This window comes from Macaca mulatta, chromosome 7, assembly GCF_049350105.2.
Source record: "Macaca mulatta isolate MMU2019108-1 chromosome 7, T2T-MMU8v2.0, whole genome shotgun sequence".
NCBI classification, from domain to species: Eukaryota; Metazoa; Chordata; class Mammalia; order Primates; family Cercopithecidae; genus Macaca; species Macaca mulatta.
In genome coordinates, this window is record NC_133412.1 from 4711603 (window position 1) to 4735788 (window position 24186).

A 24186-nucleotide genomic window follows, 5' to 3' on the forward strand; every position below is an offset into this window, starting at 1 on the left:
ATACGTGCCACTGGGATGGCCTGTTGCTCAACAGTGTTGGCCCCATTCAGGGTCACAGGTAGGATGAGATCCTTGAACCTCCACAACCCAATCCCATCACCACCCCCACGAAACAAGTCTGGGGACTGAGAGCTCCTGCATGACAGCCATGGCACCCCAGAGCCCTTGTGGCCCCCATCATGTGGCCTGGGCAGTCCTCAAGGCCTGACCCGCACATCAAGTCTCAACTGGGTGATGTCCTGTGTGGGGCTGAAGGAACCCTTTGCCATATGGACCATCATCACCCCTGCAGGGCTTCAGGGAAGGCATCCTCCTTGGGTAAGATTCCTTGGATAGGCCGGGCGCGGTGGCTCAAGCCTGTAATCCCAGCACTTTGGGAGGCCGAGACGGGCGGATCACGAGGTCAGGAGATCGAGACCATCCTGGCTAACACAGTGAAACCCCGTCTCTACTAAAAATACAAAAAATTAGCCGGGCGTGGTGGCGGCGCCTGTAGTCCCAGCTACACGGGAGGCTGAGGCAGGAGAATGGCGGGAACCCGGGAGGCGGAGCTTGCAGTGAGCTGAGATCCGGCCACTGCACTCCAGCCTGGGCGACAGAGCAAGACTCCGCCTCAAAAAAAAAACAAAAACAAAAAAAAAAAAAAAAAAAAAAGATTCCTTGGATAAGCTGACCTCCTGGAGAAACCATCCCTCCCTGGTGGGAATTCAGGTCAGTTCCCTGAGGAAACCCTCAGGGTCTGAAGTCTGACCCCTGGCGAACCCATGAGGCCTGGCTCATGGCCCATGACGCCAGCAGGATCCACTCACCTATGTTGGTCAATGCCAGGAGGCCCCCCCTTGGCAGAAGAGCTCACTGAAAGAAACAAGGGGAGAACGGGGGCTCAGGGAGGAGATACTGATGTGTTCCGTCACTGGGGAACAGGAAGGCCAACACCAAGCCCGCACAGGGAGCCTGGGCTGCCTCATGGAGGAGCACAGAGAAAGAGTTGGGCCACCTCCAGATGCCCTTCAGGGCCTCCATCCAAACCAAAATATAGTGGCCCTGCTGGAAATCTCGGCATCCCAGCATCTTCTTCCAAAATTCTCCCCTAGGCTGGGCCTCAGCATAATCCTATTGAGCATGATTTTTAAGTCATCACCTTTCTTCAGGATAATATAAGGTTCTCATCATTGACCCAACCCAGAGAACCCCCTCCCTGCACAAACATCCAGTGGAACCCGGATGTGCTCACCACAGCTCAGTGCAGGAGACCAGGGCGCCAGGAAGAGCTGGAGCTTCAGTGCACCAAGGGTTGAGCACCTGGGTGACGGACACTAGCTCAGGAAAAGCAGGCCCAATGGAAGTCTTCCTCAATTCTCATCATCTGGGGGCACAGGTGGAGGACATGTGACCACCTTCCATGTGGAAAAGGGGGTGTTGGGCCGGGCGCGGTGGCTCACGCCTGTAATCCCAGCACTTTGGGAGGCCGAGGCGGGCGGATCACAAGGTCAGGAGATCGAGACCACGGTGAAACCCCGTCTCTACTAAAAATACAAAAACTTAGCCGGGCGCGGTGGCGGGCGCCTGTAGTCCCAGCTACTCAGGAGGCTGAGGCAGGAGAATGGCGTAAACCCAGGAGGCGGAGCTTGCAGTGAGCCGAGATCGCGCCACTGCACTCCAGCCTGGGCGACAGAGCGAGACTCCGTCTCAAAAAAAAAAAAAAAAAACGGAAAAGGGGGTGTTGGGTACCAGCTCATGCTTGCTTTCCCTCCATGGACACGTGATGAGATCCATGCAAAATACTGACTCATCACTGACACAGGGCACCCTTGGCCCTCCATGCCACCAAACCCAGGAAGGACAAGGCAGGCAGGTCACTGGGCTCAGGCAAAATGCCCAGATTGTGCTGTATTTCAGGCCTGGAGAGCACCTCCACTGCCCAAAACACCTCCCCCATATGACGCCAGGGCTGCCCTGGGACCACTGGGCACAGACCCGGGCCACCAGCCAGGTCATAGCCAATCAAGGAGGCTAGTCAATGCCAGGGTACCCACCTGGGTGGAAAAGCTCACTGAAAGACACAAAGGGAGAACGGGGACTCGGGAAAGAGTCACCAACCTGTTCCGTCTCTGGGGTACCAGAGCACCAGCACCAAGCCTGGACAGAGAGCCTGGGGACCTTCATGCAGGATTGCAGAGGCAGGGTTGGGCTCCTACCAGATGCCCTTTCAGGGACTCCAGGTCTCCAGCCCAAAATAGAGTGTGGCTCTGCCAAGGACCTCAGAATCCTATCGCCCTCTTCCAACATTCTCACCTAGGCTGGGCCTCAGCATAATCCTGTTGAGCATGATTTTTAAGTTATCACCTCTCTTCAGAAGAATATAAGGTTCTCATCACCAACCCAACTCAGGGCACCCCCCCTCCCCACACATGCATCCAGCGGGACCTGGTTGTGCTCACCACAGCCCAGTGCAAGAGACCAGGAAACCAGGAAGGGTCGGAGTTTCGGTGCACTGGGAGCTGAGCACCTGGCTGATGGACACTGGCCCCGGGGCCTTCGGGCCCAACTCAAGTCTTTCTCCAGGGTCACCATCTGTAGGGAAAGGAGGAGGACATGTGTCCAACCAGGGCCTCATGTATCAATGCAGGGAAGGTGGTTAGGGGATACCCTTGTGATGGGATCCTTACAGAACACTGACCCAACACGGACGTGGAGTGAGCACCCTTGGCCCTCCCTGCCACCAAACCCTGGAAAGACAGGGCAAGCGGGTTACTGGGCTCGGGCGAGAGGTCTGGGCTGTGCCCTACTGCAGGCCCCAAGAGTACTTCCACTGCCCGGGCCGGATCCCCCGAGCAACCCCAGGGTCACACTGGGACCAGGGCAACCAACCTGCTCAAGGTTGGTTGAGTCAAGGAGGCTGGTCCTGGTGCCAAGAGCCACTCCAGACCTGGCAGTCACAGAGCCTGCCCTGGGCATGGTAGGGCCACCCTGGTGCCCACTCCAAGCATGTACCAGAAATCAAAGTCCGGGGGCCTCCAGGGCCACATGCTTTCTCTGATGAGCCCCATCCATGCCCTGCACACCTCCCACACACAGAGCCGGGCCACACTCAGCCAATCAGGAACCACATGGTCCTCTCCTTTCTGTGGGCTCAAGACCCTGCCACCCTATAGGTGACTCCATGGCTCAGAAGCAGCCTAGGTGGCAAATTCCCAGGACAGGTCCCATTGACAGCAGGTCTTCCCACCTCAGGAGGCCACTCTTCCCACCACTGGACCTCAAGGAAGGGATTACCCCAGTGGGACAGGAGCTGCCCCCTGGGCCTAAAGCCCATGAGCCCCAGGACCAGCCCACAGCACCACCAGGCAACAGCTGAGTCTTGACCCAACTGCAGTGAAACAGCGCCACCCCCAACAGGCTCAAGGAAGCGCCACTAAAATGGCCCATTGCTCAACAGGGCTGGTTCCATTCAGGGCCGTGGGTGGGGCGCATTCTTCGAATCTCCGCAGCCTGACTGGGTGAGCCCTATCACCCACCCCTCTTCGGGGAAGAACTCCAGCATGACCCCCAGGGCACCCCAGAGCCCCTGTGGCCTCCATCATGTGGCCTCGGCAGTCCTCGAGGCCTGACATGCCCACCGAGTTTCAGCTGGGAGCTGCTCTGTTGGGCTGAAGGAACCCTTTCCTGTCTGGACCGTCACCCTGCAGGGCTTCAGGAAATGCGTGCTCCTAGGGTCAAATTCCCAAGGAAGCGATCCTCCTGGAGGAACCATCCCTCCCGGTGGGTATTTGGTTGGCTCCCTAAGAAAACCCTAGTTGGCCCAAAGGCTGACTCTCGATGACTCCATGCTGCCTCACTCATGGCCCATGACCCCAACAGGATGCACTGACCTATGCCGCTCAAAGCCAGGGGCCTCACCTGGGCAGAAGAGCTCATTGAAAGACACAGGGAAGAAGGAGGGCTCAGGAAGGGGCCATCAAATTGCCCTGTCCCCGGGGAAGTGGAGCACGGACACCAAGCCTTCAAGGGGAGCCTGGGCTGCCTCACGAAGGAGTACACAGACAGCGCTGGGCCCCCACAAGATGCCCTTCATGTTCTCAAGTTCTCCAGTGCAAAATAAGTGTGGCCTTGCTAGAGATCTTTGGATCCCCGCATCGTCTTCCCTAATTCTTACCTATCCTGGGCTTCAGTGTAATCCTATTGAGCATGATTTTTAATTCATCACCTTTCTTCAGAACAATATAAGGTTCTCATCATCAGCCTAACCCAGGGCACACCCCTCCCCACCCATGCTTCTAGCAGGACCCCGATGTGCTCACCTTGGCTCAGTGCAGGAGCTGAGCATGCCAGCAAAGGCCCAAGCTTCAGCGCACTTGGAGCTGGGCACCTGGCTGACTGACATTGGCCCAAGAACAGTGGGCCCAATGCAAGTCTTTCTTCGGTCTCACCATCTGGGGGACAGCAGGATGGTATGTGTTCAAACTGACCTCCATGTGGGGAAGGCAGTAGGGGGTGGGAGCTCACATTTGCTCGCCCTCCATGGATACATGCGATGAGATCCATGTGAAGTACTGACTCGTCACCAATGCAGGACACCCTTAGCCCTCCCTGCCACCAAACCCTGGAGGAACAGGGCAGGCAAGTCACTGGGCTCAGGCAAAATGCACGGGTTGTGCCATACTGCAGGTCCCGAATCCATCTCCACTGCCAAAGATGGCTCCCCACATGACCCCAGGGCCTCCCTGGCACAAGTGGGCATGGGCCAGGGCCATGAGGCAGCTCATGGCCAACCAAGGTGGCTGGCCCAGATGCCACACACCGCTGCAGACCTGGCTATCGCATAGTCTGCCCCTAGGCGTGTTGGGCACGCATCAAGATGCCATCTCCAAGTGTGCGTGGAAACCACAACCTAGAGCTGCAGGGTCACATGCTTTCTCTGGTGGGTCACCATCCATACTCTGCCCACCTCACACACACAGAGCTAGGCCACACTTGCCCAATCCGGAGCAACATGGTGCCCTCTCCTTTGCTTGTTCCCAAGACCCCATCACCCTGGAGGTGACGCCACGGCTTAGAAGCAGCCTGAGCAGAAAATCCTAGGACAGGTTCCTCGACAGCAAGCTTTCCCACTTCAGGAGGCCACCCTTTACGACACTTGACCTCGGAGATAGGATGACCCCCGGGGGATGCAGGTTGTCCCTTGGCCAAAAGCCCACGAGTCCCAGGGCTGATCTACAGCACTACCAGATGCCGGCCAGAGCTCCACCTTAACCCACTCACAGGGAAACAACTCCGCCCCCCATCAGCCTCCAGGAGACCCACTGAGATGGCCCATTGCTAAACAGGGACAGTCGCATTCAGGGCCATAAGTGGGGCACAATCCTTGAATCTATACAACCCAACACCATGGGTCCATTCACGCACCACACTCTGGGGACCGAGAGCTCCCCATTATCCCCGTGGCACTCCGTAGCCCCTCTGGCCCCCCTCATGTAGCCTGGGCAGTCCTCAAGACCCTACCACAGCACCAAGTCTCAACTGGGCACTGTCCTGCTTTGGGGAGAAGGAACCCTTTCCTGCCTGGACCACCATCACCCCTTCAGGGCTTCAGAGAAGGTGTCCTCCTTGGGTTTGATTCCAAAAAGGCTGCCTTCCAGGAGAACCCTTCCGTTTCAGGTGGAAATTCAGGTCTGCTCCCTGAGAAAACCCTTGTGGCCCAAAGGCTGATCCTCGGGGACCCCACATGGTCTGGATCATGATCCATAACACCAGCAGGATCCACTCACCTATGTCAGTCAATGCCAAGCAGTCCTCCTAGGTGAAAGAGCTCACTGAAAGACAAAGGCGAGAACAGGGACTCAGGAAGGAGCCACCAACATTCCCTGCCCCTGGGGAACTGGAGCACCGACACCAAGCCCACACAGGGAACCTAGAGCACAGAGATAGGTTGGACCACCTCCAGATGCCCTTCAGAGCCTCCAGGTCTCCAGTCCAAAATACACTGGCCCTGATGGGGACCTTGGGATCCCAGCACCCTTTTCCAAAATTCTCCCCTAGGCTGGGCCTCAGCGTAATCCTATTGAGCATGATTTTTAAGTCATCACCTCTCTTCAGGACAATATAAGGTTCTCATCATTGACCCAACCCAGAGAACCCCCTCCCCACACAAACATCCAGTGGAACTCGGATGTGCTCACCACAGCGCATTGCAGGAGACCAGGGCACCAGGAAGGGCTGGAGCTTCAGTGCACCGAGGGCTAAGCACCTGGCTGATGGACACTGGCCCAGGAAAAGCGAGCCCAACAGAAGCCTCACCATCTGGGGAAACAGGTGGAGGACACTCCCTCCATGTGGAGAAGGGAGTGTTGGGTGCCAGCTCATGCTTGCTCCCCCTCCATGGACACATGTGACGAGATCCATGCAAAATACTGACTCATCACCTTCACAGGTGTCTCTCCCTGCCACCGAAGCTGTGAAGGACGAGACAGGTAGCTCACTGGGCTCAGGCAAAATGCCCAGGGTATGCAGGACTTCAGGACCTGAGAGCACTTCCGCTGGCCAAAACAGCTCCTCCACATGACCCCAGGGCTGCCCTGGGACCACTGGGCACAGGTCCGGGCCACCAGCCAGGTCACAGCCAACCAACGAGGCTGGCCCATCTGCCATGCGCCACCTGGGCATGCGGGGCATGCGTACAGGCACCCTCTCCATGCAGGCACCAGAAAAGAGAGCCTGGGGCCTCAGGGCCACTTGTTTTCTCTGGTGGGTCCCCGTCCATACTCCACATACCTCCCAGACGCAGAGCCAGTCACACATAGCCAATCCAGAGACTCATGGTGCCCTCCCCTTTGCTTCGTCCCAAGACCCCGCCACCCTGGAGGTGATACCATGACTCCCATGCAGCATGAGCAACAAATTCCCAGTACAGGTGCCTCAGTAGTGGGCCTTCCCAACTCAGGAGGCCACCTTTCACACTTGGGTGGCCCCCAGCGGGATGTGGGCTGCCCCTTGGCCCAAAGCCCATGAGTCCCAGGGCTGACCTGCAGCACCACCAGGTGCCAGCCAGAGCCAACCTTGACCCAACCCCAGGGAAATAACCCACCCTCCACCAGGCTCCAGGAGACCCACTGGGATGGCCCGTTGCTCAACAGGGATGGTCACATTCAGGGCCATGGGTAGGGTGGGATCCTTGAATCTCTGCTACCCAACCCCATGGGCCCATTCACACACCATACTCCAGGGACCAAGAGCTCCCTTGTTACAACATAGCACCCCGTAGCTCCTCTGGTCCCCCTTATGTGGCCCTGTTCTCATCATTGACCCAACCTAGGGAGCCCCCTCCCTGCACAAACAACCACTGGAACCCAGATGTGCTCACTACAGCACAGTGCAGGACAGCAGGGTGCCAGGAATGGTCAGAGTTTCAGCCTACTGGGGGCTGAGCACCTGGCTGACAGACACTGGCCCTCGGCCTGCGTGTCCAACACAAGTCTTCCTCCAGGCTCACCATCTGGAGAGACAGGAGGAGGACATGTGTCCAACCAGGGCCTCACACATCAATGCAGGGAAGGGGTTAAGGGAAACTCATGTGATGGGATCCATACTGAACACTGACCCAATACGGATACTGGGTACCCTTGGCCCTCCCTGTCATGAAACCCTGGAAAGACAGGACAAGCACGTCACCTGGCTTGGGCAAGGTGCCTGGGCTGCACTCTACTGCAGGCCCCAAGAGCACCTCCACTGCTCAGGCCAGCTCCCACACATGACCCCAGGGCCATACTGGGAACACAGGGCACAGGACAGGACCATCAACCAGCTCCTGACCAACCTAGGTGGTTGGCCAAGATGCCAACAGCCACTGCAGATCTGGCTGTCCCAGAGCCAGCACTTGAGTGTGGTGGGCATGAGCCCTGGTGCCCTCTCCGAGCCTAGGGACCACATGCTTTCTCTGGTAGGTACCCATCCATGCCCTGCCCAACTCCGCCACACAGAGCCCAGTCACACTCAGGCAATCAGGAACCAGATGGTGTCATCTCCTTTCCTTGGACTCAAGACCTTGCCATCCTGAGGTGACCCATGCCCCCTTGACCCAAAGCCCCCAAGTGTCAGAGCCAGCCTGCAGCACCACCGGGTGCCAGCCAGAGTTCAGCCTTGACCCAAAAGCACTGAAAGAGGGCTGTCCCCAACCAGGCTCAAGGAGGTGCCACTAAGATGGCCCATTACTCAACAGGGTTGGGTCCCATTCAAGGCCATGGGTGTGGAGCATTCCTTGAACCTCCACAGCCTGACAATGTGGACCCAGTCACTCACCCCACTCCAGGGAGAGAGAATTCCAGTGTGACCTCCAGGGTGCACTGCATCCCCTGTGCCCCACCTCCCCTTGTGCCCTGGGCAGTACTCCAGGCCTGACCTGGCCACCAAGTTTCAGCTGGGAGCTGCCCTACCTTGGGCTGAAGGAACCCCTTCCTGCTTGGACCACTGTCACCCCTGCAGGGCTTCAGGAAAGGCATGCTCCTTGGGTCAGATTCCAAAGGAAGCAACCCTCCTGGAGAAACCATCCCTTCCTGGTGGGGAGTAGGTTGGCAGCCTGAGAAAACCCTAGTGGCCTGAAGGCTGAATGTCGTGGACCCCATGCTGCATCACTCATGGCCCATGACCAAAACAGGATGTCCTCACCTATGCTGCTCAAGGCTGGGGGGACCACTTGGACAGAGGAGCTCACTGAAAGACACAGGGGAGAGTGGGGGCTCAGGAAGGAGCCTCCAATGTGCCCTGCCCCCGGGAACCTGAAGCCCAGATACCAAGCCAGTGCAGGGAGCCTGGGCTGTCTCACGGAGGAGCGCAGAGACAGGGTTGAGCCCACCAGAAGCCATTCAGGGCCTCAAGGTCTCCAGCCCAAAATATATTTGCTCTGTCAGGGACCTCAGAATCCCAGTGCCCTCTGCCAAAATTCTCACCTAGGCTGGGCCTCAGTGTAATCCTATTGAGCATGATTTTTAAGTCATCACCTCTCTTCAGGACAATTTAAGGTTCTCATCATTGACCCAACCCAGGGTACCCCCTCCTTGCGCATGCATCCAGCAGGACCCAGATGGGCTGACCACAGCTCAGTGCAGGAGCCAAGAGTACCAGGAAGGGCCCAAGCTTCAACACACTGGGGGCTGGGTACCTGGCTGACTGACATTGGCCCAGGAACAGCGGGCCCAACACAAGTTTCCCTCTGAGGTCACCATCTGGGGAGACAGGAGGAAGACTTGTGTCCAAACTGACCTCCATGTGGGGAAGGGGGTCAGGGGTGCCAGCTCACCCTTTCTCGCCCTCCATGGACACATGTGATGAGTTCAATGTGAAATACTGACTCGTTAAGTACATGGTGCACTGTGAAGTACGTGGTCCTCCCTTCCACGAACCCAAAAAGGAAAGGGCAGGTGGGTCACTGGGCTTGAGCAAAACACCTAAGCTGCACTATACTACAGGCCCCCAGAACACTTCCACTGTTCAAAATGGCTCCCCTGCATGACCCCAGGGCTGCCCTGGGGCCACTGGGCACAGACCTGGGCCACCAGCCAGGTCACGGCCAACCAAGGAGGCTGGCCCAGATGTCACAACCTGCTGAAAACCTGGCAGTTGCAAAGCCTGCCGCTGGGCACGGCATGCTTGTCCAGGCACCCTCTCCAAGCATGCACCAGAAATCGTAGCCTGGGGCTGCAGTGCCACGTGCTTTCTCTGGTGGGTCCCCATCCATACTCCACACACCTCCCACACACACAGACAGCCACACTTGGTCAATTGGGAGACACATGGTGCTCTCTCTTTTGCTTGGGCCCAAGACCCCGCCACCCCGGATGTGACCCCAAAGCTCAGAAGAAGCTTGAGCGACCAATTCCCGGGACACGGCCCTCAACAGCAGGCCTTTCCACCTCAGGAGGCCACACTTCCAGACACTTGACGTCGGAAAAAAGGTGACTCCCCAGTGGGATGCAGGCTCCCCCTTGGCCCAACGCCCATGAGTCCCAGTGCTGACCTGCAGCACCACCAGGTGCCGGTCAGAACTCTGCTCTCACCCAACCCCGGGGAAAAAACACCACCCCCCAACCAGGCTCCAGGAGACCCACTGGGATGGCCCATTGCTCAACAGGGACCGTCTCATTCAGGGCCATAGTGGGGTGAGATCCTTGAATGTCCATGACCAAACCCAAGAGGCCCATTTGTGCACCACATGCCAGGCACCGAGAACTCCCATGTGACCCCTGTGGCACCCTGGAGGCTCTCAGTCCCCCTCACGTGGCCTGGGCAATCCTTGAGGTCTGACCCAAGCACCGAGTGTCAGCTAGGAGCTGCCCTGTGTGGGGCTGAAAAAAACCCTTTCCTGCCTGGACCACCATCAACCCTGCAGGGCTTCAGGGAAGGTGTCCCCCTTGGGTCTGATTCCCCAAAACGCCACCCTCCTGGAGAACCTATGCCTCCCCGGTGGGAATTCAGGTTGGCTTCCTGAGAAAAAACCCTTATGGCCATAACACTGACCCTGGGGGACTCCTGTGGTCTGGCTCATGACCCATGACCACAGCAGGATCCACTCACCTATGCCGGTCAATGCCAGGTGGCCTGCCTGAGCAGAAGAGCTCACTGAAAGACACAGGGGAGAACAGGGACTCAGGGAGGAGCCACCAATGTTCCCTGGCCCAGGGAACCGGAGTGCCACAGCAAGCCCACACAGGGAGCCTGGGCTGCCTCACAGAGGAGAGCAGAGACAGGTTGAGCCACCTCCAGATGCCCTTCAGAGCCTTGAAGTCTCCAGCCTAAAATACAAGGGCCCTCCCGGGGACTTTGGGATCCGAGTGTCCTCTTCCAAAATTCTCACCTAGGCTGGGCCTCAGCGTAATCCTATTGAGCATGATTTTTAAGTCATCACCTCTCTTCAGAACATTATAAGGTTCTCATCATTGACCCAACCTAGGACAACTCCTCCCCGCACTTGCATCGAGCAGGACCAGGATATGCTCACCACAGCTCAGTGCAGGAGACCAGGGCACCAGGAGAGGCCTGAGCTTCAGTGCACCTGGGACTGGGAACTGGTTGACAGACACTGGTCCAGGGCCATTGGGCCCAATGCAAGTCTTCCTCCAGGTTCACCATCTGGGGGGACAGGAGAAGGACATGTGTCCAAATAGGGCCTCACATCTCCATGTGGAGAAGGGGGTAAGGGATATCCCTGTAATGGGTTCCATGTGGAACACTGACTGGTCATGGATGCAGGGCACCCTTGGCCCTCCCCATCACCAAACCCTGAAAAAACAGGGCAGGCTGGTTACTGGGTTCAGGCCAGACACCTGGGCTGCACCCTACTTCTGGTCGGGAGAACACCTCCACTGGCCCCGCCAGCTTCCTTGCATGATCCCAGGGTTGCCCTGTGACCACTGGGCATGGACCACAGCCACCAGCCCGCTCCTGGCCAACCAAGGAGGGTAGCCTGGAAGCTATGCACCATTGCAAACCTGGCAGTCACAAAGCCTGCCTCTGGGTGTGGTGGGCATCCACTGAGGAGCCCTCCCCAAGTGTGCACTGAAAATCACAGCCTGGGGACCCGGGCCATGTGCTTTCACTGGTGGGACCCCATCCATAACCCACACATGTCCCAAACAGAGAACCAGGCCACACTCGGCCAATCAAGGGCCACATGGTATCTTCTCGTTTCCTTGGGCCCAAGATCCTGCGAACCTGGAGGTGACCCCATGGCTCAGAAGCCAGGGTGGCAAATTCCCGGTACAATACCCTAGACAGTGGACTTTCCCACCTCAGAATGCCACTGTTACTGCCACTCAAACATGGAGAACAGGTGACCCCCATGGGATACAGGCTGCCCCCCTCAGCCCAAAGCCCATGGGTCACAGGACTGGCCTGAAGCACCACCAGGAGCCAGCCAGATCTCAACCTTGACCAACCCCATTGAAATTGCACCACCCCTGACCAGGCTCAATATGTGCCACTGGGATGGCCCATTGTTCAACAGGATCGGCCCCATTCAGGGCCACAGGTGGGATGACATCCTTGAACCTCTGTGGCCCAACCCGGTCACCACCCCCCAGGAACATGCCCGGGAACCAAGAGCTCCCATGTGATACCCGTGGCACCCCGGAGCCCTTCTGGCCCCCCTCATGTGACCTGGGCAGTCCTCAAGACCTGACCCACACACCAAGTCTCAAATAGGCGATGTCCTGCATGGGGCTGAAGGAACCCTTTGCCATCTGGACCATCATCACCCTTTCAGGGCTTCAGGGAAGGCATCCTCCTCAGGTAAGATTCCCAAGGAAGCTGCCCTCCTGGAGAAACCATGCCTCGCTGGTGGGAATTAGGGTTGGCTCCCTGAGGAAACCCTCATGGCCCAAAGTCTGACCCTCAGCAACCCCAAGCAGCCTGGCTCATGGACCATGACACCAGCAGGACCCACTCACCTATGTTGGTCAATGCCAGGAGGCCACCCCTTGGCAGAAGAATTCACTGAAAGACACAAGGGGAGAAGAACCAGGGCTCAGGGAGGAGCCACCCACGTGCCATGTCCCTGGGGAACAGAAGGGCCAACACCAAGCCCGCACAGGGAGCCTGGGCTGCCTCACAGAGGAGAACAGAGACAGAGTTGGACCCCCTTCAGATACCCTTCAGGGCCTCCAGGGCTCCAGCCCAAAATACAGTGGCCCTGCCGGAAATCTTGGGATCCCAGCAACCTCTTCCAAATTTCTCACCTAGGTTGGGCCTCAGCGTAATCATTGAGCATGGTAATTTTAAGTCATCACCTCTCTTCAACACGATATAGGGTTCTCATCATTGACCCAACCCAGGGCACCCCCCTTCCTCACACATGCATCCAGCAGGACCCAGATGTGCTCACCACAGGTCAGTGCAGGAGACCAGGGCACCAGGAAGGGCCTGAGCTTCAGCGAACCAGGGGCTGAGCACCTGGCTGATGGACGCTTGCCAGGGTCCATTGGTCCTGACATGTCTTCCTTCAGGCTCACCATCTGGATGGACAGGAGGAGGACATGTGTCTGAACAGGGCCTCACACCTCCAGGTGGGGAATGGGGTAAGGGATACCCATGTGATGGGATCCATGTGGAACACTGACCTGTCACGGATACAGGGCACCCCCGGCCCTTCCCATCATCAAACCCTGAAAAAACAGGGCAGGTGGATCACTGGGCTTGGGCAAGATCCCTGGTCTTCATGCTACTGCAGACCTTGAGGGCACCTCCAGTGCGCCCTCTGGCTTCTCCTTTGCACCAGCCAGGTCTACCCCAGGACCACTGAACATGGGACAGGGTCACTGATATGCTCATAGCCAACTGAGGAGGCTGGCCCAGAAGCCATCTGCTGCTGTGGACATGGAAGTTGCATAGCCTGCTCCTGGGCGTGGTGGGCACCTGCCCACGTGCTCTCTCCAAGTCACACCTGAAATCGCAGCCTGGAGTCCCAGGGCCATGTGCTTTCTCTGGTGGGTCCCCATCAATGCCCCACACATGTCCCAAACACAGAGCCAGGCCACCCTTGGCCAATCCTGGGCCACATGGTATACTTTCCTTTCCTTAGGCCCAAGACCCTGCCTCTCTGGACATGACCCCATGGCACAGAAAAAGCCTGGGCAGCAAATTCCTGGGACAGGACCATCAACAGCAGGCCTTCCCACCACACATTCCACTCTTCCAGCCACTCACTCATGGGGAAGGGGTGACCTCCAGCAGGACACAGGCTGTCGACTTGGCCTAACGCCCATGAGTCCCAGGTCTGACCCACAGCCCCACCAGGCGCTGGCCAGAGCTCAGCCTTGACCCAAACCCAGGGAAATAGCACTGCCCCCAACCAAGCTCAAAGAGGTGCCATGGGATGGTCCATAGCTCAACAGTCCCATTTTGAGCCATGGTTGTAGTGCAATCCTTGAATTTCCATGGCCCAACCCCATGGGCTCATTCAAGCACCCCTGTCCGGGGAAAGAGAGCTCTTGCATGGCCCCCGTGGTGCCCCGGAGGCCCTGTGGCCCCCATCATGCGGCCTGGGCAGTCCTCGAGGCCAACACACGCACCGAGTCTTAGCTAGGAGCTCCTCTGCATGGGGATGAAGGACCTGCCTGGACCACTGCCATCCCTGCAGGGCTTCAGGAAAGCCACGTCTTGGGTACAATTCCCAAGGAAGCTGCCCTCCTGGAGAAACTGTCCCTCCCCAGTGGAAATACAGGTTGGCTCCCTGAGGAAACCCTCCTGTCCTAAAGACTGACCCTCGGTGACCCCATGCGGCCTGACTCATGGCCCATGACGGCAGCAGGATGCACTCACCTATGCTAGTCAAGGCCAAGGGCCCCTTCTGAGCTGAAGAGTTCACTGAAAGACACAAGGTGAGAATGAGGACTCAGGAAACAGCCACCAATGTGTCCTGCCCTCAGGAAATCAGTGCGCTGACACCAAGTCCACACCGGGAGCCTGCTGTGCTTCATGGAGGAGCACAGAGACAGGGCTGGGTCCCCATGAGAGGCCCTTGAGGGCCTCCAGGTCTCCAGCCCAAAATACAGTGACCCTGTCAGGGACCTCGTGATTCCCAGTGTCCACTTCCAAAATTGTCACCTAGGCTGGGCCTCAGCGTAATCCTATTGAGCATGATTTTTAAGTCATCACCTCTCTTCAGGACAATATAAGGTTCTCATCATTGACCCAACCCAGTGCACCCCGCTCCCCATGCATACATCTGTTTTACAGCTGTCTGCCCTGCAGGAGCTGTAAAAACCCTTTGCTGCTTGAAACATCATCACTTCTGCAGGTCTTCAGAGAAAATGTCCTCCATGGGTCTGATTAGAAAGAAAGTGGCCCTCTGGGAGAACCCATCCCTCCCCAGTGGGGATTCCCCCACTCACTGAGGAAACCCTCCTGTCCCTAAGGCTGACCTGGCGTCCCCACGCAGCCTGGCTCATGGCCCATGACACCAGCAGGTTCCACTCGCCTATGCTGGTCACTGCCAGGGGGCCACCTGGGCAGAAGATGTCACTGAAAGACACAAGGGAGAAGGGGGACTCAGGGAGGAGCCGCCAACCTGCCCCGCCCCTGGGGAATGGGACTCTGACACCAAACTCCGTAAGCCTGGGCTGCCTCACAGAGGAGTGCAGACAGGGCTGGGGGCCGCCAAGATGCCCTTCAGGACCTTGAGGTCTCCAACCCAAAATACAGTGGCCCTGCCAGGGACCTCAGGATCCCAGCATCCTCTTCCAAAATTCTCCCCTAGGTTGGGCCTCAGCGTAATCCTATTGAGCATGATTTTTAAGTCATCACCTCTCTTCAGACAATATAAGGTTCTCATCATCGACCCAACCGAGGGCACCCCCCTCCCATGCATGCATCCAGTGGGACCCAGACGGGCTCACCACAGCTCAGGGCATGAGACCAGGGCTCCAGGAAGGGCCTGAGCTTCAGCACATCAGGAGCTGGGCACCTGGCTGACAGACACTGGCCTGGGTCCATTGGGCCCAATGCAAGTCTTCCTCTGAGCTCACCATCTAGGACAGGAGGAGGACACGTGTCCAAATAGGGCCTCATGCCTTTATGTGGGGAAGGTGGGTAGGGGATATCCATGTGATAGGATCCGTGCACTGATGCATCACAAAGACGGACACAGACCACCTTTGGCCCTCCCAGCCACCCAACCCCGGAAGGACAAGGTAGGCAGGTCACTGGTCTCATGCAAAAAGTCCAGGCTGCACCCTACTGCAGGTCCTGAGAGCACCTCCACTGACCTGCTGGCTGCCCTGCACAATGCCAGGTCCACCCTGAGACCACTGGGCACAGGCCAGGGCCACCAACCAGCACATGGCCAACCAGGAGGCTGGCCTGGATGCCGCACACTGCTGCAGACTTGGCAGTCGAGAGCCTGCCCCTGCCCCTCTCCAAGCACACACTGGAAATCACAGCCTGGGGCTCCAGGGCTATGTACTTTCTCTGATGGGTCCCCATCCATGCCCTGCACACCTCCCAAACACAGAGTCAGGCCACACTCAACCAATCCAGGGACACATGGTGTGCTCCCCTTTCCTTGGGCCCAAGAGGCTGCCACCCTGGAGGTGACCCCATGGCTCTGAAGCAGCCTGGGTGGCAAATTCCCAGGGCAGGTTGCTCAACAGCGGGACTTCCCACCTTAGGAAGCTACCACTCCCACCATTCAACCTCCGGGAAGGGGTGACCCCAAGCATGACCCAAGCTGTCCCCATGGTCCAAAGCCCGTGAGTTCCAGGGCCAGCCTGCAGCACCACAGGTACTGGCCAGAGCTCAGCCTTGACCTAGCCCCAGGGAAACAGCACCACCCACCACCAGACTCAAGAAGGCGCCATTGGGATGGCCCATTGCTCAACAGGGTCAGTCTCATTCAGGGTCATGGGTGTCCTTGAAACTGCATGGCATGATCCCCATGGACCTGATTGCCTACCCCTCTCCCCAGAATCCCCGTAGTGCCCCAGACCCTCTGTAGCCACTTCATGTGTCCTGGGCAGTCCTTGAGGCCTGACTGACGCACCGAGTCTCAGATAGGAGCTGCCCTGCATGGGGTTGAATGAACTCTTTCCTGCCTGGACCACCATCACCCCTGCTGGGCTTCAGGATAGGCATCCATCTTGGGTATGATTCCCAAGGAAGTGGCCCTTCTGGAGAACTCATCCCCAGTGGGAATTCAGGTCCACACTTTTAGGAAATTCTTGTGACCCGAAGGCAGACACATGGTGACCCCACTCTGCCTCGCTCATGACCCATGACCCAAGCAGGATCCACTCACCTATGCCAGTCAATGCCAGGGGGCCCACCTGGGCAGAAGAGCTCACTGAAAGACACAGGGGAGAACGGGGGCTCAGGAAGGAGCCGCCCACATGCCCTGTCCAGGAACCAGAGCACCAACACCAAGCCCACACAGGGAGCCAGGGCTGCCTCACGGAGGAGCACAGAGACAGGGTTGGATCCCCTCAAGATGCCCTTCAGGGCCTTGAGGTCTCTAGTCCAAAATACGGTAGCCCTGCCTGTGACCCTGGGATCCCAGCATCCTCTTCCAAAATTCTCACCTAGGCTGGGCCTCAGCGTAATCCTATTGAGCATGATTTTTAAGTCATCACTTCTCTTCAGGATAATATAAGGTTCTCATTATTGACCCAACCCCGGGCACCCCCCTCCCCACTCGTGCATCCAGCAGGACCCGGATGGGCTCACCACAGCTCAGTGCAGGAGACCAGGGCACCAGGAAGGTCCTGAGCTTCAGCACACTAGGGGCTGGGGATCTGGCTGACAGAGGCTGGCCCACAGCCAGGGGGTCTTCCTCTGGGCTCACCATCTGGTGAGATAAGTGGAGGGTGGGTCCAAACAGGGCCTCACCCTGCCACGCGGGGAAGAGAGCAGGCAGTGCTGGCTCACACATGCTCTCCTTCCACGTACCCATGTGATGGAATCCATGCGGAACACTGACCCACCTCCACTGACCAGTAGCAGGGAGGACATGGGGCCCTCCCTGCTACTGAACCCTGGAAGGACAGGGCAGGAGGTTCACTGAACTCAAGCAAGAACACCTGGGCTGTGCCCTACTGCAGGCCCTAAGAGCACCTCCACTGCCCACGCCGGCTCCCCGAACAACCCCAGGGCCGCACCAGGACCCCTCGGCACAGGCCAGGGCTATCAACCAGCTCATAAGCAATCAAGAAGGCTAGCCCGGATGCCACGAACTGCTGCAGACCTGGCAGTCACATAGCCTGCACCGGGGCATGGAGAGTGCCCCCTCAGACACCCTCTATAAGCGTGCTAGAAATTGCGTCCTGGGGCCTCAGGGCCATGTGCCTTCTCTGGTGGGTCTCCATGCATGCACCACATACCCCCCAAACATTCTCCCCACTCTCGGCCATTCAGGGGACACATGATGTCCTCTCCTTTCCTTGGGCTCAAGATCCCACCTCCCTGGAGGTAAACCCATGGCTCAGAAGCAACCTGGACAGCAATTTGCTGGGTCAGGACCCTCAACAGTGGGCCTTCCACCACAGGATGCCTGCCACTCTTCCGGCCACTCCACCTCTGGGTAGGATGGCCTCCAGCAGCAGGCAGGCTGCACCCTTGGCCCAAAGCCCACAATTCCCAGGGCCAACCACCAGGTGCAGGCCAGAGCTCAGCCTTGACCCAACCCCATTGAAGCCACGCTGCCCACACCAGGCTTAAGGAAGCACCACTGGGATAACCCATTGCTCAACAGGGTTGGTCCCATCAGGGCCATGGGTGGGGCCTGACACTTGAATCTTCACAGCCTGACTCCATAAACTCGATCACCCACACCCTGCCACCGTCCCACCGCCCCCAGCAAGCCTCAAGGATAGAGAGTTCCTGCTTAACACCCGTGGCCTCCGGAGATCCTATGGATCCCCTCATGTTGCCTGGGAGTCCTCAAGCCCTGACCCGTGCACTGAGTCTCAGCTAGGAGCTGCACTGCGTTGGTTTGAAGGAACCCTTTCCTGCCTGGACCACTGTCACCCCTGCACGGCTTCAGGGAAGGAGTCCTTCTTGGGACCAGTTTCTATGGAAGATGCCCTCCTGGAGAAACCAGCCCTCCCCAGTGGGAATTCAGGTCAGCTCCTAAGGAAACCTACAGTCTAAAGGGTGACCTTTGGCAACCCCACGCACCTTGGCTCATGGACCATGATGCCAGCAGGACATACTCACCTATGCCCCTCAAGGCCAGGGGGACCGACCACCTGGGCAGAAGAGCTCACTGAAAGACACAGGGGAGAACAGGTACTCAGGGAGAAGCCGCCAATATGCCCCATTCACGGGGAGCGGGAGGGCCAACACCAAGCCTACACAGGGAAAGTGGGTTGCCTCATGGACAGGCGCAGAGACAGATTTGGGCACCCCTGAGATGCCCAGGGCCTCAGTGACTCCAGCCCAAAATACAGTGGCCTGGCTGGGGATCTCAGGATCCCACCATACTCTTCCAAAATTCTCACCTAGGTTGGGCCTCAGCGTAATCCTATTGAGCATGATTTTTAAGTCATCACCTCTCTTCAGGACAATATAAGGTTCTCATCATCGACCCAACCCAGGGCACCCCCCTTCCCGCATATGCATCCAGCAGGACCTGGATGGGCTCACCAAGCTCAGTGCAGGAGACCGGAGCACCAGGAAGGGCCTGAGCTTCAACACACCAAGGGCTGTACACCTGGCTGAAAGACACTGATGTGGGGCCAGTGGTCCCAATACAAGTCCTCCTCCAGGGCCACCATCTGGGGGGACAGGAGGAGGACATATGTCCAACCAGGGGCTCATGCCTCCATGCAGGGAAGAGGGTGGAGGGATGCCAGTTCACGCATGCTCTCCCTCCATGGACCCATTTGATGGGATCCATGGGAAACACTGATGTGTCACAGACACAGAGGACCCTTGGCCCTCCCTGCCAGGGAACCCTGTGAGGACATGGCAGGCAGGTCACTGGGCTCAGGCAAGACACCCAGGCTGCACCCTACTGCAGGCCACCAGAGCACCTCCACTGCCCACACTGGCTGTCCCACATGACCCCAGGGCTGCACCCAAACCCTGGGAAAGGACCAGGGCCACCAACAGCTCATGGCCAACCAAATACACTGGCCCAGATGCCACATGCCACTGCCAACCTGACAGTTGCACAGCCTTCCCCTGGGAATGGAGGGGGTCCAGGACCGTCTCCAAGCGTGCACTGAGAAATTGCAGCCTTGGGCCTGAGGGCCACGTGTTTTCTCTGGTGGGTCTTTATCCATGCCCCATACAACACCTCCCACATGCAGAGCAGGGCCACGCTCGGCCAGTTGAGGGAAACATGGTGTCCTCTCCTTTCCTTGGGCCCAAGACCCTGCCAACCCTGGAGGCGACCCCACGGCTCAGAAGCAGACTGGATGGCAAATTTCCGGGACAGTTCCTTCCACAGCTGGCCTTCCCACCTCAGGAGGATACCCTTCCCGCCACTCGCCCACAAGGAAGGGGTGAATCCCCAGTGGGACACAGGCTGCACCCTGGGCCCGGTGCCCATGAATTTCAGGGCTGGACTGCACCACCAACAGGCACTGGACAGAGCTAGTATTGACTCAACCTCAGGAAAACAGCGCTACTTCATACTTGGTTCAAAGAGGCACCCCTGGGATGCCCCATTGCTTAACAGGGTTGGTTCCCTTCAGGGCCATGGATGTGGTGTGATCCTTGAATCTGGGGCCCGATCCTATGGGCCGAATCGCATACCACTCTCCGGGTTCCGAGAGACCCTGCGAGGCCCCTGTGGTGCCCTGGAGCCCTTGTGACCCCCCTCAAAGGGCCTGGCCATCCTAGGGGCCTAACCCAAGCACTGAGTCTCGGCTGGGTGCTGCCCCGCGTGGGGCTGAGGGAACCCTTTCTTGCCTGGACAACTGTCACCCCTGCAGGGCTTCAGAGAAGGCATCCTACTTGGGTCAGACTCACAAGGAAGCTGCCCTCTGGGAGAACCCATCCCAGGTGGGGATTCAGGTCAGCTCCTGAGGAAACCCTCATGGCTCAAATGCTGACCCTCGGCAATCCTATGGCCTGGCTCATGGCCCATGACCCAAGCAGGAGCCACTCACCTATGCTGGTCGATGCCAGGGAGTCTGCTGAGTGAAAGAGTTCACTGAAAGACACAGGGGAGAACAGGGGCTCAGGAAGGAGCAGCCAAAATGCCCCGCCTCCAGGAAAGCAGAGCGCTGACACCAAGCCCACACAGGGAGCTTGGGCTGCCTCATGGGGGAGAGAAGACAGAGTTGGGCCCCCAATGAGGTGCCTTTCAGGGCTTCCAGGTCTCCAGTCCAAAATACAGTGGCCCTGCCAAGGACCTCATTGATTCCCAGTGTCCTCTTCCAAAATTGTCACCTAGGGTGGGCCTCAGCGTAATCCTATTGAGCATGATTTTTAAGTCATCACCTTTCTTCAGGACAATATAAGGTTCTCATCATTGACCCAACCCAGGGCACATTCCTCCCCACGCATGCATCCAGTGGGACCCGGATGTTCTCACCATAGCTCAGTGTAGGAGACCAGGGCACCAGGAAGGGCATGAGTTTCAGCACACTGGGGTCTGGCATCTGACTGATGGACACTGGCTTGGGGCCAGGGGACCCAGGAAGAGTCTTCCTCCAGGTTCACTATCTGCAGGGATGGGTGTCAGGTGTCCAAACAGGGCCTTACATCTCCATGTGGGAAAGGGAGCAAGGGGTGCCTGCTCACACATGCTGTCTCTCCATGGACCCATGTGATGGGATCCATGTGAAACACTGACAGTAATGGACCCAGGGAACCCTTGGCTCTCCCCGCCACTGAACCCTAGAAGCCTGACCCTATAGGCCCGATTGCCCACCTCTCTCCGGGGATGGAGAGCCCCCCGCACAATCCCCATGGCACCCTGGAGCCCCTGTTGTCCTGCTTATGGGGCCTGGGCAGTCCTCAATGTCAGACCTCATGTCAGCAGGGAGCTGCCCCGAATGAGATTGAAAGAACCCTTTCCAGCCTGGACCACCATCACCCCTGCAGGGCTTCAGTGAAGGTGTCCTCTTGGTGTCAGATTCCCCAGGAAGCCACTGTTCTAGAGGACCAACCCATCCCTCCATGGTGGGGATTCAGGTCGGCTCCCTGAGGAAACCCTCCTGTCCTGAAGGCTGACCCTCAGTGAACCCATGTGTCTGCCTCATGGCCCATGAACCCAGCAGGATCCACTCACCTATGCTGGTCAATGCCAGGGGACCCATCTGAGCAGAAGAGCTCACTGAAAGAATCAAGCGGAGAATAAGGGTTCACGAAGGAGCCACCAACCTCACCTGCCCCCAGAAGACCAGAGTGCCAACACCTAGCCTGCACAGAGATCCTGGGCTGCCTCACAGAAGAGTATAGGGACAGGGTTGGGCACCCTCCAGATAGCCTCCAGGTCTCCAGCCAAAAACACAGGGGCCCTCCTGGGGACCTCGGGAGCCCAGCATCCTCTTCCAAAATTCTAACCTAGGCTGGGCCTCAGCATAATCCTTTTGAGCATGATTTTTAAGTCATTACCTCTCTTCAGGACAATATAAGGTTCTCATCATCTCCCTCCTCACCGCTGCATCCAGCAGTACCCGAATGGGCTCACCAAGCTCAGTGCAGGAGACTAGGGCACCAGGAAGGGCCTGAGCTTCAGTACACCAGGGGCTGGACACCAGGCTGATGGACACTGGCTCAGGGCCATTGGGCCCAAAACAATTCTTCCTCTGGGGTCACGATCTGGGAGAACAAGAGTAAGACAGTTGTCCAAACACAACCTCATTCCTCCATGTGAGCAGAAAGTGGGGTGTGGCAGTTCAAGCATACTCGCCCTCCATGGACCCATGTGATGGGATGCATGTGGAACACTGGCCCATCACGGACAGAGGGCACCCAGTGCTCTTAGCCACAGAACCCTGGAAGGACAGGGCAGGCGGGTCACTGGGACCCTACTGGCTCACCCACACAACCCGAGGGTCACGCCAGGACTACTAGGCACAGGCCAGGGCCACCAACCAGTTCACGGCAAACCAAGGAGGCTGGCCTGGATGTCAGATGCCACTGCAGACCTGCAGTCACACAGCCTATCCCTGTGCATGGTGGGCACCCACCCAGATGCCCTTTCCCAGCACATACTGGAAATAGCAACCTGGGGTCCCAGGGCCACATGTTTTCTCTGATGGGTCCGCATCCATGCCCCACACACCTCCTGAACACAGAGCAGGGCTACAATCAGCTAATCAGGGGACACACAGCATCTTTTCCTGTCCTTGGGCCCAACATCCGCTACCCTGGAGGTGACCCCATGACTCAGAAGCAGCATGGGCCGCATATTCCAAGGACAAGACCCTTGACAGTAGGCCTTCCAACCTCAAGTCAACCATTCCCGACACTTGACCATTGGGAAGGGATGACTTCCAGCCACAGGGAAGGGGGGACTTCCAGCCACGGGGAAGGGGGACTTCCAGTGGGAGCAGGCTGACCCCTTGGCCCAAAGCCGACGAGTCCATGGCCAGACCTCAGCACCACCAGGCGCCGGCCAGAGCTCAGTCTTGACCCAAACCTAGGGAAACAGTACCACCCCCTTCAAGGCTCAACAAGGCCCATGGAATGGCTCATTACTCAACAGGGTCTGTCCCATTCATGGCCATGCATTGGGCACAATCCTTAAATCTCTACAGCTCAACTCCATGGGCCCTCCCTATTGCCCACCTTTCTCCATGAATGGAGAGCTCCTGTGTGACCCCCATGGCGTCCCAGAGCCCCTATTGGCCCCTCAGGTGGCCTGGGCAGTCCTTGAGGCCAGACTCGAACACCTAGACTCATGGGGGAGCTACCATGTGTAAGACTGAAGGAACCCTGTCCTGCCTGGACCACTGTCATCCCTGCAGGGCTCCAGGGAAGGCATCCTCCTTGGGTCCGATTTCCCAGGAAGCCACCCTCCTGGTGGACCAACCCATCCCTCCTGGGTGGGGATTCAGGTTCGCTCCCTGAGGAAACCCCCCTGTCCCAAAGGCTGACCCTCAATGACTCCACGTGGCCTGGCCCATGGCCCATGATGGCAGCAGGATCCACTCACCTATGCCAGTAAATGCCAGGGTGCCCTGCCTGGGTTGAAGACCTCACTGAAAGACACAAGTGGAGAAGTGGGGCTCAAGGAGGAGCTTCCACGTGCCCCCCCCCCCACCAGGGAACTGGACCACCAACAGCAAGCCCGCACAGGGAGCCTGGGCTGCCTCACGAAGGAGTGCAGAGACAGGGTTGGGCCCCCCAGATGCCCTTCAGGGCCCCCAGGGCTCTAGCTCAAAACTAATAAATAAAGCCCCCTACCGGGGACTTCGGGATCCCAGCATCCTCTTCCAAATTCTCACCTAGGGTGAGCCTCAGCGTAATCCTATTGAGCATGAATTTTAAGTCATAACCTCTCTTCAGGATAATAAAAGGTTCTCATCATCGACCCAAACCAGGGCACCCCCCTCCCCATGCATGCATCCAGCGGGACCCAGATGTGCTTACCACAGCACAGTGTAGGAAACCAGGACGACAGGTAGGTCCCAAACTTCAGCACACCAGGGTGGGCACCTGGCTGATGGCCACTGGCCTGGGTCCATTGGGCCCAATGCAAGTCTTCCTCCAGGCTCACCATTTGGGGGGACAGGAAGAGGACATGTG

General features: G+C 58.0%; 1 protein-coding gene and 14 non-coding genes across 15 annotated transcripts; all 15 read right to left on the bottom strand.

The window, feature by feature from the left end:
- Positions 1 to 674: 674 nt before the first annotated feature.
- On the bottom strand, positions 675 to 24157 carry LOC144329815 (uncharacterized). The gene is made up of 23 exons (XM_077938952.1): positions 24031 to 24157; positions 23594 to 23639; positions 22124 to 22254; positions 21722 to 21766; positions 21023 to 21153; positions 20595 to 20638; positions 19123 to 19193; positions 18694 to 18742; positions 17206 to 17326; positions 16781 to 16825; positions 15384 to 15515; positions 14910 to 15009; positions 14308 to 14352; positions 12872 to 13001; positions 12438 to 12483; positions 10991 to 11121; positions 10567 to 10611; positions 6180 to 6300; positions 5769 to 5813; positions 2442 to 2574; positions 2101 to 2318; positions 1235 to 1366; positions 675 to 855 (listed from the first exon to the last, which is right to left on the bottom strand). Exons 9-12 carry the CDS (start codon positions 17324 to 17326, stop codon positions 14975 to 14977), a joined length of 333 nt encoding a protein of 110 aa, XP_077795078.1. The 5' UTR covers positions 18694 to 18742; positions 19123 to 19193; positions 20595 to 20638; positions 21023 to 21153; positions 21722 to 21766; positions 22124 to 22254; positions 23594 to 23639; positions 24031 to 24157; the 3' UTR covers positions 675 to 855; positions 1235 to 1366; positions 2101 to 2318; positions 2442 to 2574; positions 5769 to 5813; positions 6180 to 6300; positions 10567 to 10611; positions 10991 to 11121; positions 12438 to 12483; positions 12872 to 13001; positions 14308 to 14352; positions 14910 to 14974.
- On the bottom strand, positions 1098 to 1179 carry LOC114679844 (small nucleolar RNA SNORD115). The gene has a single exon (XR_003731936.2). It is a non-coding gene; the product is annotated as a small nucleolar RNA SNORD115 (small nucleolar RNA).
- Positions 2303 to 2384, bottom strand: LOC114679895 (small nucleolar RNA SNORD115). Its single transcript, XR_003731987.1, has one exon. It is a non-coding gene; the product is annotated as a small nucleolar RNA SNORD115 (small nucleolar RNA).
- Positions 4164 to 4245, bottom strand: LOC114679901 (small nucleolar RNA SNORD115). Its single transcript, XR_003731993.1, has one exon. It is a non-coding gene; the product is annotated as a small nucleolar RNA SNORD115 (small nucleolar RNA).
- On the bottom strand, positions 6043 to 6124 carry LOC114679835 (small nucleolar RNA SNORD115). Its single transcript, XR_003731927.1, has one exon. It is a non-coding gene; the product is annotated as a small nucleolar RNA SNORD115 (small nucleolar RNA).
- Positions 8950 to 9031, bottom strand: LOC114679865 (small nucleolar RNA SNORD115). The gene has a single exon (XR_003731957.2). It is a non-coding gene; the product is annotated as a small nucleolar RNA SNORD115 (small nucleolar RNA).
- LOC114679852 (small nucleolar RNA SNORD115) lies at positions 10854 to 10935 on the bottom strand. The gene has a single exon (XR_003731944.1). It is a non-coding gene; the product is annotated as a small nucleolar RNA SNORD115 (small nucleolar RNA).
- On the bottom strand, positions 12733 to 12814 carry LOC114679903 (small nucleolar RNA SNORD115). The gene has a single exon (XR_003731995.1). It is a non-coding gene; the product is annotated as a small nucleolar RNA SNORD115 (small nucleolar RNA).
- Positions 14600 to 14681, bottom strand: LOC114679836 (small nucleolar RNA SNORD115). Its single transcript, XR_003731928.1, has one exon. It is a non-coding gene; the product is annotated as a small nucleolar RNA SNORD115 (small nucleolar RNA).
- LOC114679871 (small nucleolar RNA SNORD115) lies at positions 15248 to 15328 on the bottom strand. The gene has a single exon (XR_003731963.1). It is a non-coding gene; the product is annotated as a small nucleolar RNA SNORD115 (small nucleolar RNA).
- LOC114679889 (small nucleolar RNA SNORD115) lies at positions 17068 to 17149 on the bottom strand. Its single transcript, XR_003731981.1, has one exon. It is a non-coding gene; the product is annotated as a small nucleolar RNA SNORD115 (small nucleolar RNA).
- On the bottom strand, positions 18985 to 19066 carry LOC114679839 (small nucleolar RNA SNORD115). Its single transcript, XR_003731931.1, has one exon. It is a non-coding gene; the product is annotated as a small nucleolar RNA SNORD115 (small nucleolar RNA).
- LOC114679845 (small nucleolar RNA SNORD115) lies at positions 20885 to 20966 on the bottom strand. Its single transcript, XR_003731937.1, has one exon. It is a non-coding gene; the product is annotated as a small nucleolar RNA SNORD115 (small nucleolar RNA).
- Positions 22004 to 22084, bottom strand: LOC114679902 (small nucleolar RNA SNORD115). Its single transcript, XR_003731994.1, has one exon. It is a non-coding gene; the product is annotated as a small nucleolar RNA SNORD115 (small nucleolar RNA).
- On the bottom strand, positions 23893 to 23974 carry LOC114679896 (small nucleolar RNA SNORD115). Its single transcript, XR_003731988.2, has one exon. It is a non-coding gene; the product is annotated as a small nucleolar RNA SNORD115 (small nucleolar RNA).
- Positions 24158 to 24186: the final 29 nt, after the last annotated feature.